General features: G+C 36.3%; 1 protein-coding gene across 13 annotated transcripts in view; it reads left to right on the top strand.

Annotated features, from left to right (window-relative positions):
- The window catches only part of dmd (dystrophin), a 348,302-nt gene that overhangs the window by 53,130 nt on the left and 280,276 nt on the right, over positions 1 to 14,896 (top strand). For all 13 annotated transcript variants that reach the window (XR_003937328.1, XM_030154578.1, XM_030154571.1 and 10 more), the window contains 2 exons: positions 3,721 to 3,791; positions 6,811 to 6,929. Coding sequence is in view for 12 of the 13 variants with exons in the window: in XM_030154578.1 (XP_030010438.1) it covers positions 3,721 to 3,791; positions 6,811 to 6,929 (190 nt within the window). In the remaining variant the exon portion in view is untranslated. The remainder of the gene's footprint in view (positions 1 to 3,720; positions 3,792 to 6,810; positions 6,930 to 14,896) is intronic.

Raw genomic sequence — 14,896 nt, 5'->3', positions numbered from 1 at the left:
AAGCCCTAAACTAAAGTATAAAGTACTACTGTGAACCGAGTTCATTCAAAATGAAACATTCTGCTAAAATGCTGAGATGTGTCTCTGGAGATTAATAAGTACATAAATGTTACTGTTGTGCATATTACCTGGAAGTGGCCACTTTCTAAACAGAAACAACCTGCAGAATATACAGTACATGGTTTTTGAGAGACACATGTATGATCCTATTGTTTATCTACAACAAACTAGGAAATTTAAGGGTGTTTTGATCCAATAAATACAACCACAAATGCACTGATACACTAAGAAATGATATGCTAGCTCAATGTAAAAAAAAAAAAAAAAATGAGGTAACAATTTGCATGGATCTTTTCAAGTTATTTCAACTAGGCCATAATTGCGTAAATGCCACAAGACTTCTAGTTAGGCAAACTCTATTACTTTAGTACAAACAGCGTGATCTACTTTGTACTGTACAAGCTTAATTAAGTCGAACCAACTTAATTTTAATTGTGTAAAAACTACTCCATTTAGTTATACTAACTTATTCTTTTACTTTTATTCTATTCAAAAATGTCCATGCAAATTGTTACCTTAATTTGTTTTAGTAGGTCTAACTTATTTGTGTATGTCAGAACAAATTACACATTGAAATTCCAGTTTTATGATCAAGTTGTTTATTATAACACCATGCATCCCAGTTGCCAGAACTGACTGCATATTGACATTTTAATAGCACACAAAACTGTAGCCTCCATAAAATATCAATTAAGAATGTTGAACTAATTTTAGGTTCCCATAAAGAGGTTCAGGTTCCACATACAGACCAGTATGGTTTCAAGTGGGTCAAAACTAGCAAAATAATAGCATAATGACCTATAAATGATGACAACCCGAATTTTTTCTCTTTGTTTTTTTGTAAAAAAGAAAAAATGACATGAAAATGTCTACATTTACAAACTATCCTTTCATAAAAAATGTGGACAACCTAAACAAATGTGAACATGATATGTCTTAAGTGAAGTAATTTTAACAATATTCTACCTGTTAGTAAATGTTTTATTTATTTGTAGATCCACTGTGATCTATAAGTTGTGATGCACATTTATAAATGATAAACTGAGGGATAATATTGTTAAAAGTGCACTTAGTTTTCCAATAGTTTTTCGGGTTGTTCATGGTTCTTCATGTTATTCATATTTTTTAAAGGATGGTTTGTAGATGTAAACATTTTCATCATGTAATTTTACTGTTTTCATTGTTATTATTTTACTGGTCCAGCCCGTTTCAGATCATATTGGGCCGGATGTGGCCCCTGAAATAAAATGAGTTTGACACCTAGGTGTATGCATTGACTCTAGATGTATGTAATGATTTAACATATTGCCCAAACCTGTTGTCAACGGAAACTTGTAAAATTGATCATGATATAGTCATATGAATTTCCCAAGGGGACGGTTTGAAGATGATGAAGCTATTCATACCAATATCTGTACTTATAATCTCTGCTATTTACGCATGTTAAAGCAATAGTGGAAAATACTGGAATATCTATTTTTATGATGCAAAATATAAGTTACTGAGCAAAAAGCCCATAAAGTTGGAATGAGATATTTTTACTCCTTCTCATCAAATGATTGTGACAATGTGATTGAGATAAAATATATTTTGGACTCAGTATGTAATCATTGTACCTGGTCAAATGTGATTACAAATGTGTACAAATAGGAATAAAAAGAGGAATCGGAAAACAAAATGTACACACTTTACAACAATATCTTTATGGGCAACAGAGTTATTTAAAAAAAAAACAAACATATGGGTATTGGGTGCAAGACCACTACTTTACCATAAGTCCCTGATTACAGTGGCGATTTCTCATAGACTGCAAGGGAAGCCCAGCTTCCCCTAAAATTCCGAAAATTAAATGGTTAAATATGTTCGGTTGTGTTGACAAATGTGTTAGAACACGTTCATCTCAAAGATGAGTTCGTTCAGAATCCGTTTTATCACAAATCATCAGACTCGATGTTGTTCACTTCTCCTCCATTCCTGTGTCTCTGTTTTCTCCTCCATCTCTGCTCAGTGCATTTGTCCGTAGACTCGGCGTCTCTGGGCTTCAATGGGACTGAGTGGAACAGGTTTTTTCATTGCCTCAAAACTGGACGGTAATTGGATAAATGCCACGATGTTGTCCCGCCCCCGGACGCTGGGCGTCTCTGGGGGTGAATGGAGCTGTGGGCGGAGCTCGGCCAGGCTGGATGCCAGAATCCCATGTGCTGATTGGAGGATCAGTTGAAAGGCTGAATCCCGTTTGATTGACAGCTATTTTGAGATCTCCTCCTTCACTGACAGTTCAATTTAATACCGTCGCGCATTCTGCTGTGAAATCGAGAGAGAAACCACTACGAAATTACTCGTTCATTTCTTGCACTGTAAATAAAACACACTCATTGTACTTCCTTGTTTCAATTTATCATAATTTTAGCGTTTTCTTGTTTCAGTTGCATAATTTAATCATTTTTTGTTCGAGTTTAATATCGTTTTGTAGATAGTTAAATCAATCAAACTGTTGGGTAGGTCGGAGTGAAAGGAGCATCTCTTATTTAAAAAGGCTGAAGTTTTATACTTGCAACACAATGGGCCAAGGCCGTCTAAGCAGCCCAGCTCTGCTGGACATTGAGAGGACACTGGTCCAGTCCCTGGAAAAGACGCCTACTTGGTATGATAAGGTCACTGAGCATTTTCTTAAAAAGGAACGGAGGGCCGAATTTATGTTTAAATAACTTGACAATTTTTAATTTTTTTTAATTTTTTTTTTTTTTTTTTTTTATGTAAGCCGACAATGAGCTTCCCCTGTCTGAAAGACGAGCAGCCGCCACTGCCTGATTAACAGCAAAGTGGAAATGTATATCTGCGCTATAGTTGTTTAAACTTACAGCATATCCTTACATATAACATACATTTTCATGTTCGACTCAATAGTATATTTATGTTATTGTTGTTCACGTGCATCTTCTTTCCCCATCTCTTCCCTGTTCTGGCTATAGACTGCATCTTCTGTCTCCACTTTGTTTTTTAAGAGGCTTAGTTGCAAGCCAACAAGGCGACTTCAGGAGCAAAGTGAATAGGAAATATAGTACTGTGGATCTGTACATTCATGTACTTTTATTGCATCTTTGTTTACTGTTCTGCATTGGAACGCGATGTTGTGGAGAAGAAGGTCAAGGAAAAATCTTGTTTTCCCCCTTTACAGTATATCACAGGACTTTTGCATTTCCTTTTACTTATACCTGCTGTACATGCAGAGGGACTCCTCATTCATTCACACAGTTACTTGCAGCTGTAATAATGTAAGATATAACCCTGAATTATCCCAAAATAGAGTTAAATGCATGCAAGTGCAAGCATTCTGTTATCGGCTGTGAGATAAACTGGATATAAGACTCTTTCTCTTAGACAGAAACAATATGAGCATGGTACACCTCTACTCACTTGCAAATAACTGAGTATATCATTTTTAATATTTTCACTTTGCATAAGTAAGTACAGTGCCTTTGATAAGTGAAACTCTTTTGTGGTCTTTCTTTACACACAAAAAAACAAAACACTGTGTCAGTGTGAAAATATGTCTCCAATCCAATGAATGTGTGTGAAAATAGAAGCCGGTGTTTGAGCAGAGGGTGTCACACTGCATTCACAGGTTGGTCCTTTAACAGCCATTATCTCTGTCCTCAGGTCAACGTGGTTAACTTCTCCAGTAGCTGGAATGATGGATTGGCCTTCAACGCCCTCATCCACAGCCACAGGTAGCGTAAAATGGCTAGTGCGGCTCAGTGTGTTCATGTATGTGTTGGCAGAGAAAGAAATAGCAGGGAAATAAATGGATGGACAGCGATGTAAGTAGATCATGGTAAGGGTCTACAGAGAGAGACAATGGACGGGATTTATTCAGCCGTCTAAAACCACTCTTTTTTGTGCATCCTATTGAAAAGTTATACTGAATGTGAAATGAGGCTATTGGCAGAGAGAATTCAGAAAAGTATGAAGAGGCATAAAAAAGGAAAAGAGCTACCGGAGGGGAACAAAGATCCAAAAAGTGTTGTGACAGCCTGGTTTTGATCAGACTGAAGTCTTTAAAGTCATCCGCAATGTATGTTAGTGCCAGCTAGCTATTAGTGAAGCACTGGTACTGAAAGCACCCTGGAAGGCTTCATTTAAATCAATAGAGCTGTGGAAATAAAAAATGAGGTATATTCTAGTTGTAGGTCAGGCTGCTTCTGTAGTTTTACTTTCCTTTTCATCTCGATACTGGGTAAACAAAAAGCTTTCATGAGTGGAATCACAATATGGTTACATCCTTCATCCCATGTAATCACAAATTAAATGGATGAGTAACGGAAAATTAATAAATAAATATGTAATTATGAAAACAACTGAAATAATGGCTTTGTAGAGCTGCTTTAGGGTTGAAACTCTGATTTATTTTTATTCAGTTTTTGAGTTTGTTTTTTAATTTTACAACCCTGGATGAGAAAAAGTTGGGGCACTCTGGAGAAAGCAAATTTAAAAAGTTAACCCTGTAAAGCCTGAACATTAACAGAAAATTCTAGTTCTTTAAAACTGGAGCCTTTATTGATCCATCTGAACAACCCAAAGAAACATTTTTCAAATATCAATTTTCATGTATGAGTTTCAATTTTGTATCATATTTGATACAGCAGGTCTCAATACTCAAAAATTATTATTTCTGAACAAACCAAAATATAATTTAACACAAACATGTCTAACAAATTCGTAATTCCTTTTCAGAATTGGCAAAGTTCTGCCTCCTTCCTCATTAATGACAAGCTTTTCCTATTATCTGTGTATTGCATGGATCTAATTGTATACATCAGGTTTTTCAAGAAAAAAAATATCACACTGATCATGTAGAGGACTTCAAAACTCCTGTATCAAATATGATACGTTTGGCGTTACAGCGTTAAAGATGTTAAAATGTCCTTTAACTTGTATTTCATGTATGAAAACAAGATGTTTCAGATTTTATTGGCCACTTTATAAATGCACCTTTGCATTTCTCAATGAAAACTAGGTATTTTTCTACATCTAAGGGTGAATTCAAAGGTGATTATTTCAAACTGAGAAAACTGAAGAAAAGCAACATTTTCAACAAAATAAATGATTGATTGAACATAAAAACAGGCACCTACAACTGCTGTCAAGTGGGTGTTACTGTGAATCAAAACTGCAGAAGATGACAGTGTTTCCATGTTCACGACAGAACCTCTGAATGTCCAAATGGGTCATATCTGATGCTGATGAAAAGCTGTGAAAGTGTATTTGACCTGAATTATTTGCATGTATTGATAGGATAAGTATTTCAAAAGTTATTGAACATTTTATTTCAGTCAGTGCTTTTGGTCACCAGTGGCTGTTCAGGTCTCAAAAGGTTAAGAGTAGACACATTTTATTTGGGGTAGGGGGAGATGCAGAGATGCTGAACAAACATTTATGGCACTGTGTCTGTCTGAGTACTGAATGTATGATGAAGTGTTTGAAGTGTTTTAAAAAGCAAATTGCGTACTTGCAGTTAACCTAGTCCTCAATTAGTTGTTTTTTGATAATATGTTTATATAGTTTAACTTCAAAAACAAATTAAAATTCCAATTGAAGTCTAGTAGTTTAGGAGCAAAGATGAGCAAAAACAATCCAGTTTGTCAATAAATACAGGAGAAAATTGGCTTTCTTAAAACAGAAAGAAAGAAAAGACAGGAAAGGATTTAGATTTTTCAGCCTTTACGGTGCAGAATAGAATTTTTTTTATATGAACAACGGCACAAGCCTAAGCTGAACATGATCTCATATTATTTTGAGGAAGTTGCTGGTTTTTATTTATTCATGTTTTTTTAGCCTTACTTTTTTAAATTGTGAATGACATTTAATAAAGCCAGTTTATCAACAGTGTACACAATGGGCTACTAACATTGGGAAAAAACATATTTTACCTGTGATCCATCAGTGTTTTCTTGTCGTTTTTATGTCTGTTTCAGTCGATGCCATTATTTTCGACAGCTATTCTCAGGTTTCTATTATTTTACACAAACTATAATAACCCTGGCCTTTATACATACCCATGAGATTTTAGCTTTCAAGCCAGGAATCACACAACAATGAATTAAATCATGGTTAGCGGCATGACAATCTGTTCCAGAGTAATTTCAGGAATACAGAGTGAGCAATCTGACACTGGAGTCCTCCCTGTAGGTTGTTCGCTTTCATGCTTCACACCAGCAACATTATGTTTACTGATAGTAGAAAAGCTGCCTTGCCTGTAAAATAGGAAAATGAGTATGTTTAATAAAAACAAAATTTACTCACACCGGTATCCTCTTTCTGTTTTACACTGAAGAAGTGAATGTGGTGGTTGACTGTGGAGGATGTGTAGCTAAACATCACTGCTCGGCAAATGGAAACACAGTTGCTGACTTAAAGCACTTCCAAAAATAAACCTGACTGCCTCAGCTGAAGTGAGTTAATTACACTGTATTAATTTTTGGAGAAGATTAATCTATAGGCAGTATAATAAGAAAACATTAAAACCTTTATTGCCACAAGGTCAGCAAATTCTACTTTGGAGAATTCTCTCTGTCTACTTTTTACTAACTGTATATGAAAGATTTTGCATAGTGCAAAGAAAATTAGCAGCAAGAGACATGATCTCTGAGATACTGGGGGTTTTCCTCTTAGTTTAAAGGCTTTAAAATGCAGATGCAGCAGGTACTTTTACCATCTTCATCCCTTTTGATTTCTGTTTTGCCTCCGCAGACCTGAGCTTTTTGATTGGAGCTCAGTGGAGAAGAAGACATCGGCAATTGACAGACTGGAACATGCCTTTAATAAGGCAGAACAACACCTGGGGATAGAGAGACTGCTGGACCCTGAGGGTAACTAACACACACACACACACACACACACACACACAGATCTGCCAGCACACACTGTAATAATGCTAGTGAGGAACATTAGAGTTGAGGTACAGCCCCCAACATATTTCATGCTCTTCAATCATGCACCTTAATTTTCCTGATTGAACATGAACTGTCAAGCTGCAATAAGGTGTTCCTACGGTGACAACTGTGCCCACCTCGGTGGAAGGACTTGAACATTGATTATTAGTTACAAACACGGACAGGTCGCTTCACCTGCCACTCAGTTCAAGTTTTATCCAGAGTAACAACCTCCTAACAGGTGTATTGACTGAATTCAGCACACAAAGTCAGGTGACATTAGGGATATGTGTCACTGCCAGTGTTGGCGCTGACTTACCACCAGTTTACAGACTCTTAATGAAAACTGTCAGGATGGAATAAAGTAAGTAAAGCTGACCTGGGTTAAAGTTTACTGCAGTACTGCTGTATGTGGGCAGTGCTTTGTGATAAATGGTGATGCTTTTTGCAAACACAGGCCTAGATTTACACACTTACCAAAATAAAACCCGCCAGTGATACTGGCTGTTAGAAATAGGTAGAGCACAGGTTCCCTGCCCCAGACTCAGAGCCTCTTCCTAGGAACAAACATTGGCAAATACCTTATAAAGTGCCATAACCTCGACTTTTTTACTGCCAAGCATAAAAACATTGTTGAATAAATGCACTTAAATGTTGCTTAATCCACATTAAGGACAAGCCTGTGAGTCACGAGGACAGTCACAGGGAACATCATGCAATCCAAGCACAAGCAGAGCAGGGGGCATTGTGATGACAGTTGTACTGGGGGTGGCAGGTATGCCTTTATTAGATGACAGCACTCAAACCCCTCCTCCCCCTTTTCTTTTTTTTTGTGTCCTGTTCATGGAGAATGCCCCCCCCCCAGTTGAGAATCACTGCCTTAATAGACTCCTATTATAAATGGTGTGTACGCAGTAGACCCCTCCCTCCGATACAAGAAATAGTAGACCTTGAGATGCCAAAAATTGTGCCCAAGCTCCACCCACAGGAGTAAACGTCACATCCCGGAAATAATCCAGACCGACCTAAGAAATGCAATCAGAGAACAGGTCCACAGGTAATACTGTTGTCATGTGTATGTGCAGCTGGGTGGCTCAGTGGGGAACACTGCTGGCTTTGATATGGGAGTCTGTGGTTTGAATTCTGGCACAAGTGAATTCATTAATACATTTTAGCCCTTACATTGATTTTTGTTTTTTTTTTTAAGCCATGTGTTCTACCATCACTACCTTCCCTTGTCTGGGCTAAATGTCTAATTGCCCATACTATTAGTGGGAAAAGCATTTGTCAGGGACATGTCTGACTTACAATGGAGTCATAGAAAAATGTGCATGTTTGTAGGATAGACAGTGATATTTACATATAAAAAAATAACTGACTGAAAACACACACTGTGTATTTTTATTTTAAATTAAATTTATATTTTAAAATAGTAGAATATCTACTTTAGGATATCCTAGTGGTGATATGTGGTTATAGTGCATCTGAAATCTGACTTGCATACTGCAACCCACCAAAACATAATTTCGCCAGCCACCACTGGGCCTGAGTGTGTTTTATGCAGTGAGGTGTTCAGTACTAAAGATTAAAAACAAACTAGACAGGCATCTGAAACAAAGTGTTCTCAGTGTCCAGTGAGTGAAAATCACTTTTCCTGAACCAAGACAAAACTATGTTCAAAAGGATGAACTTTTTGAAGCCCCTTGTATTAAGTACAGTAAACAAAAGATTCTAGTAAAAGAACTCCTGATGCAACTTCTTTCATGAAGTACAAAGGAAACAGTGGAAGAAGGACATGTCTGCCATCTGATCATATTGTATTCTACGAAACCATTCTAACATAAAATATGATGAAAAAAAAAACCCTCAATAATGTCAATGTCACAGTGCAACAGAGCTTGAAAGTTCTGACGCATTTTCTCTGAGGTCCACTCATCTCTGTTTTGTCTTGCTACACCTTTTTCTGTCTTTTTCATCTTGTTACGTCTGTGGTGTTTGATTTGTACCAGTGTATACACCAAAGGATTGTCTTTTCTGTGTTATTCATCACTTAGATTTAATCCAGTCTTGATGTTTGAAGGCAATAATGCAAAATTTAGAAGATCTCCCTCAGGTGCATTAATATTTTAGTTATGAGGAATGTAGGCATAGGTATTTGTATTGAAATGTAAGGGGTGAAAAGATGGTGGAAAAATAAATACTCAAGTAAAAGACAAATCCCTGAAAACAAAGTCTTGTCTTTGCTCAGGAAAAATGATTTTCACTCAGTGGATATTGACAACACTGTTTTAGATGCCCGTCCAGTTTGTTTTTAATCTTTGGTACTGAGCATCTCACTGCATAAAACACACTGAGGCCCAGTGGCGGCTGGTGAAATGAATTTTTGGTGGGGCTCAGTATAGGAGTCAGTATTCGGATGCACCATAACCATTGTTCCCAACCTTTTTTGGCTCGTAACCCCATTTAACATCACAAATTTCTGGCGACCCCAGACATTCAAAACGGAGAAATTTGTTTTGCTAATATTTATTTGTTTTTGATCATGTTATAATTTGCTATACTACATTGCAAATAAAAGTAATTTTTAGACTACATTTATATTACAATTATTTTAGGTGATTCCTATCATCTTCTTCGTGTGAGACATGTAAGGTGATGCCCTACCACCTTCTATTGATGAACTACCACTGTTCAGGCCTCTCCCATGCTTTTCCAAGGGCTTTCAGCATTTATAAGTTGTTATTTTATTGTCATTTTGTCAGCATGTGTGATCACACAGGATCACACACAATATCAACTGTGGGGGAAACAGAAGTCAGTCACAGCATTGGGACCTCTGCAGAAAAAAAGGCTTTACATATCATATGAAAGTCATATTTATTCTATTTGAGTCCTGATCATAAGGTTGTGCATGATGAAGCCAAAGTGATCAGAAAAGAGTTGGCTGAGACTAAATGATGAGTCAGTGCACACAAACCCACCTCTATCCAGCATTAAAAACATAGCCCCCGTTCGAAGTGACTTCAATCAACATATATGAAAGGAGGCTTTTTGTGAGGACTTGATTACATGTGAAAACAGAAATTGAGTGGTATTTTTTTTTAAACCCTCCCCCCCCCCCCACCCTCCCCATTGTGGCTGTCATGATCAGGCTTTGAGCCAGCGTTGTAATCCCTTACAGCTCGCTTAAGCCTTGAAATGACTCATCACGGCAGATGAATTTCTATTGATCTTACAATAAACAATCACTACTTTGGAGCAAGTGGGGTGAGTGTGTATCATTAATATGATGTGCATCATTTCTCTAAACAATATTAACCCACACCACCACCTGGGCTCTTTGAACATTATCTTTTGCAATGAAAAGATTGAAATTTGGCCTTTTTTTGTTGCTAGTATCTCGACAAACAGGAGCTATGTGGATTTTCGAAGTTGGACACTTGTTTGAGGTTTTCGTCTTTGAAACGACACGTTGTCTATGAAGCTGTTTTAATGCAGCGAGCCAAACAAAGAAGCAGATGTATAGACTTAAAGGATTTTTCTAATCTAGTGTCTTCTCTTTATGTCTGTCTTCTTCTCCCTTCAGTTAAATTACTTGTTTGCATGAATGTTTAAATGGCAGATTATAGCTAAAGCTGTAAACAAATTCCATGTTTAATCATTCAGACTTCATTGTAGAGAAAATGTCCTGCACTAAAGACAGACTTTCCCCTGAAAGCCATTTCAGAGGTCCTCATCTCAAGGAATAGCTTTCACATCACATTATCACTATCTTTATTTCATTAGTGTTCCTTCTCTCCTTTTTTGTGTGTGTGTCGGTGAAGTCTTTGTCTGTTTTTCCCACCAGCTCCTCTCTCTAATTCCTTTTTCACTCCACATTTTTTTTGTTTCTTTGTGTTCTCAGGCCTTTGTTCACTTCTTTTGCCCTGAATCAAAACTGACATCCAGCTGCTGTGTTGTGGCTTTGGTCTCGTTCTTTATCTCTTGGAAGCCAAATTTTTCACGTATTTCTTGAATGCATCACCAGAATATTGGGTAGACATGTTTCTCACTACAGCACCCTTACTCTTTACCTTATAACACCAAAGGTATCATATTTGATATGGGAGTTTTGAAGCCCTCAACATGATCAGTGTGATATTTTTTTTCTTGAAAAACCTGATGTATACAAGATACATGCAATACATGGATAATCCACCAAGGGGGAGGAATTCATTCACCAGAGGCCTTTCCAGTGACACTACAAGACTGTCATTAATGAGGAAGGAGGCAGAACTTTGCCAATTTTGAAAAGGAACTACCAATTTGTTAGACATGTTTGTGCTAAATTATGTTTTTGTTTGTTCAAAAATAACATTATTTGAGCATTGAGACCTGATGTATCAAATGTGATACAAAACTGAAACTCTTACATGGAAATTAATATTTGAAAATTTTTTTCTTTGGATTGTTTAGAAGGACCAACAAAGGTTCCGTTTCAAAGAACTGGAATTTTCTGTCAGTGATTTAATGGTTCAGGCTTTACAGGGTTAAGTTTAAAACGATTTGCAATACTAATGAATGGAATAATGTAGTTTGTCTAGTGTAAGTTTACAAACATATCAATGCCAATAGCCAGTATTTTCTGGGGGATTATTTTAGTCTATTTTAATCCATTCGAATGGCATTTCTGTTGTGTATATTTACAGAATGAGATATAATCCCAACCAGGCAGACACACACATGCTCAAACAAACACATAAAGACATTACAAACATGTACACACATACTCAGTCACTGTAGTATTGAAACACACACACAGATCCTTCATATATCCACTTTCTATAGCCACTTAGGATGATTGGACGATTAGGTCCAAACAGAGCCACAGCAGCCAATGAGAAAGATGACGAACATTGTTTTCCGTTAACGAGGATAAAGTTAGACACCATCCTTCCAAAGACATTCAAGAGCATAGCGGTTCATAAGAGAGTAGCTTCCTGTTTCATTATCACATGATTTCTCCAGAGTCCTGAACCTTAGAGGACTAGTACCAGATCATGTTCCATTCATTCTAATAGGAGAAGTGAATGTTCAGTTCAGTTTTAGTTTATTTCAAATATGCAACAAAACAGAGTAATCCTACTTCAGTCCTTAGAAATAAAACAGATTGCAAGAAAACATGAAAAACATATCCATATACATGAAAACAAAATATGACTTCATTCACATATTTGAAAAGGACTGGGTGGAAGTATAACTTATTTAATCTCACCTCTTCTCCCCTCAACAATCTATCCTTTAGCTTCCTATTGGCATAATGTATGAAAAATCAATTCTCTTGGATCTTTTGTAAATAGTTAACCTCACTTATCATTTTCACATACACACATACACACATACACACATACACACATACATACATACATACATACATACATACACACTTATATTGACATACCAGAAAAATAACTAAACATAAACATACATCCCTGAAGGCAACTCGAAATGAACACACAATTAAATAAAGTGAACAACAGCAATCAAACAAAATGTGATTTACAGATTGCGAAAAGTAAATATTGGACCCATATCTTCTGAATATTCAAGCATTAAAATGACACACAGATCAGCAGAAAATTGATTTTGCTTCGGGTCTGTCTTTGTCTTAGGACCGGTAATCTCATCTGGAGGAGGTAAAAATGAGTGGTAATAATAACAATAAGTGATAATGGGGATAAAATGTGATGTTAGTTCATTGTTAGTCTATTTAGACTTCAGGTGTCAAACATACACAAAACCGGCCCGCCAAAGGGTCTGATCGAGCCCTTGGAATGAATTTGTGAAATGCAAAATTTACACTGAAGATATTAATAACATCATTTTAGTTCACGTATCACATACAGACCAGTATGATCTAAAGTGGACCAGTCAGACCAGTAAAAGACTATTCTTATTAACATAAATAATGAAAACAAATTTTTCTTTTTTAGTGTAAAAAAAAATAAAATTACATGAAAATGTTTACATTTACAAATTATCCTTTTACCAAAAATGTGAATAACCTGAACAAAGATGAATGTCTTAAAAGAAGTCAGTGCAATTTTAACAGTATTGTGCCTGTTACGAAATGTTTTGTGTATTTGTAGATCCTCTGTGATCTCTAAGTTGTGAAAATGATAAACTGCGGCGTAATATTGTTGAAATCGCACTTATTTTTCTGAAGAAATTTCAGGTTGTTCATGATATTCACATTTTTAAGGAAACTTTGTAGGTGCAAACATTTTCATAATGTCATTTAACTTTTTTTCTCTGCTGCTATTTCACTGATCTTTTCAGATCATATTGGGCTGAATGTGGGCCCTGAACTGAAAGGAGTTTGACCCCCCTGATTAGACCTTATTGAAGTTATAACCCTTCTGAGTGTGTTCACTTAGAAGACAATACAGTGAGCAGTTTGATGCAACTGCTGAAGCGTACGGTGCACCATCCTTGTAAACAGATGATCTTTGAAACTACTTTTGACAGACCTGATAAAATCCAGTTTTTGCTTGTTTGAATGCTCCTCCTGGACATTTAACTCTTTAAGGCTTTTATTATTAAACACCGTTGCACCGTTTTTACTTTTTATGTCTGCATCCCCATGATATACCTGATCATATATGATGCTCTGTTATTTCCAAATATTGCAGTGAATGCATCTTTGAGAGAAGAAAGAGTAAGATGATCATCTGTAAAGATCCTGCTTATCCATGATGGTACCTGGTTTCAAAACTGTGGGTTAGTCAGCCCACACTAAATGACCCACTTGAAAGTTTATTAGTGTCATTGGGTACAAATTCCATGAATAGGTTTCAAGTGGTCTGAGAGGACATGAGACATCTGTATCTACTTCAGGTTCAGTAGTTGCTCTCGAATATCAGACTCAGCTTTATTGTCATTCAATCAATGGTGCATTATGGAATGAAATAGTTACCCAGGTCTCTGTGTTTGTAGCATGAGACAGATAAAAGGATAAAATATAAAATAAAATATACAAAAGGTAAATAGGATAGAATGAAAACTACCATAAAATATGCAAAAACATAAAAAAATAATAAAATAACTTCTTAATATGTACAAAATTACACAGTATGCAACAACAGTACAGTTAAAGTGATGGTGCCTGTAGCAGCAGCATGACAAGCAAATAATAATAAAGTGAAACAAGGTCAGGTTATTTATTGTCATATTTAGTTATTGTTTTGGGCTGAGAGGAAAGAGCTGCAGACGGAAGACACGTCTTTTTTCCTTCCTGATTTAATTTCCTACAGCTTTAATAACTCATCATTAACCAATGGACATCCTGTAGCTAGATAGCCAGTGAGGGGCCTACCATTTGTGTGTTACAAAATAGCATCACTATTTAGAAAACAAATGTCCTTTTGTCCACAAGATCCACACTATGACTGCAGTTCGTTAAGACCATATACTTGCAAATGCACTCACCCAATAATGTAAAGGAATAAGCCACATAGTTGACTTAAGCACAGTTTTTACCCACAAGAGGTTAAATGCGTCTATGGACACTGCCATATTCACCCTACCTCACTTCAATACTCACACCTTTTTTTTTCCCTATTCTTGCCTTGTATATATCCTATATTTCCTATATATGTCCTTATTTATTGTACATATTTCTTATCTGTCGTATAGAGTTAACTTTTGTATATTACACTAGTTTTAGTAGTACTAGTAGCATCTATCTATCTATCTATCTATCTATCTATCTATCTATCTATCTATCTATCTATCTATCTATCTATCTATCTATCTATCTATCTATCTATCTATCTATCTTTTTTTTTTCTTTTTTCAATCTTGTAGCCTTTTGCACGTGCCTACATTTTTTAGTGCTTTGTAGGATATTTTCACAGTCTTATTTT

Source organism: Sphaeramia orbicularis, chromosome 2 (genome assembly GCF_902148855.1).
Source record: "Sphaeramia orbicularis chromosome 2, fSphaOr1.1, whole genome shotgun sequence".
In the NCBI taxonomy this organism is placed as follows: domain Eukaryota; kingdom Metazoa; phylum Chordata; class Actinopteri; order Kurtiformes; family Apogonidae; genus Sphaeramia; species Sphaeramia orbicularis.
Note: the sequence above shows the minus strand (reverse complement) of the source record. Positions and strands in the feature narration are given on the sequence as shown.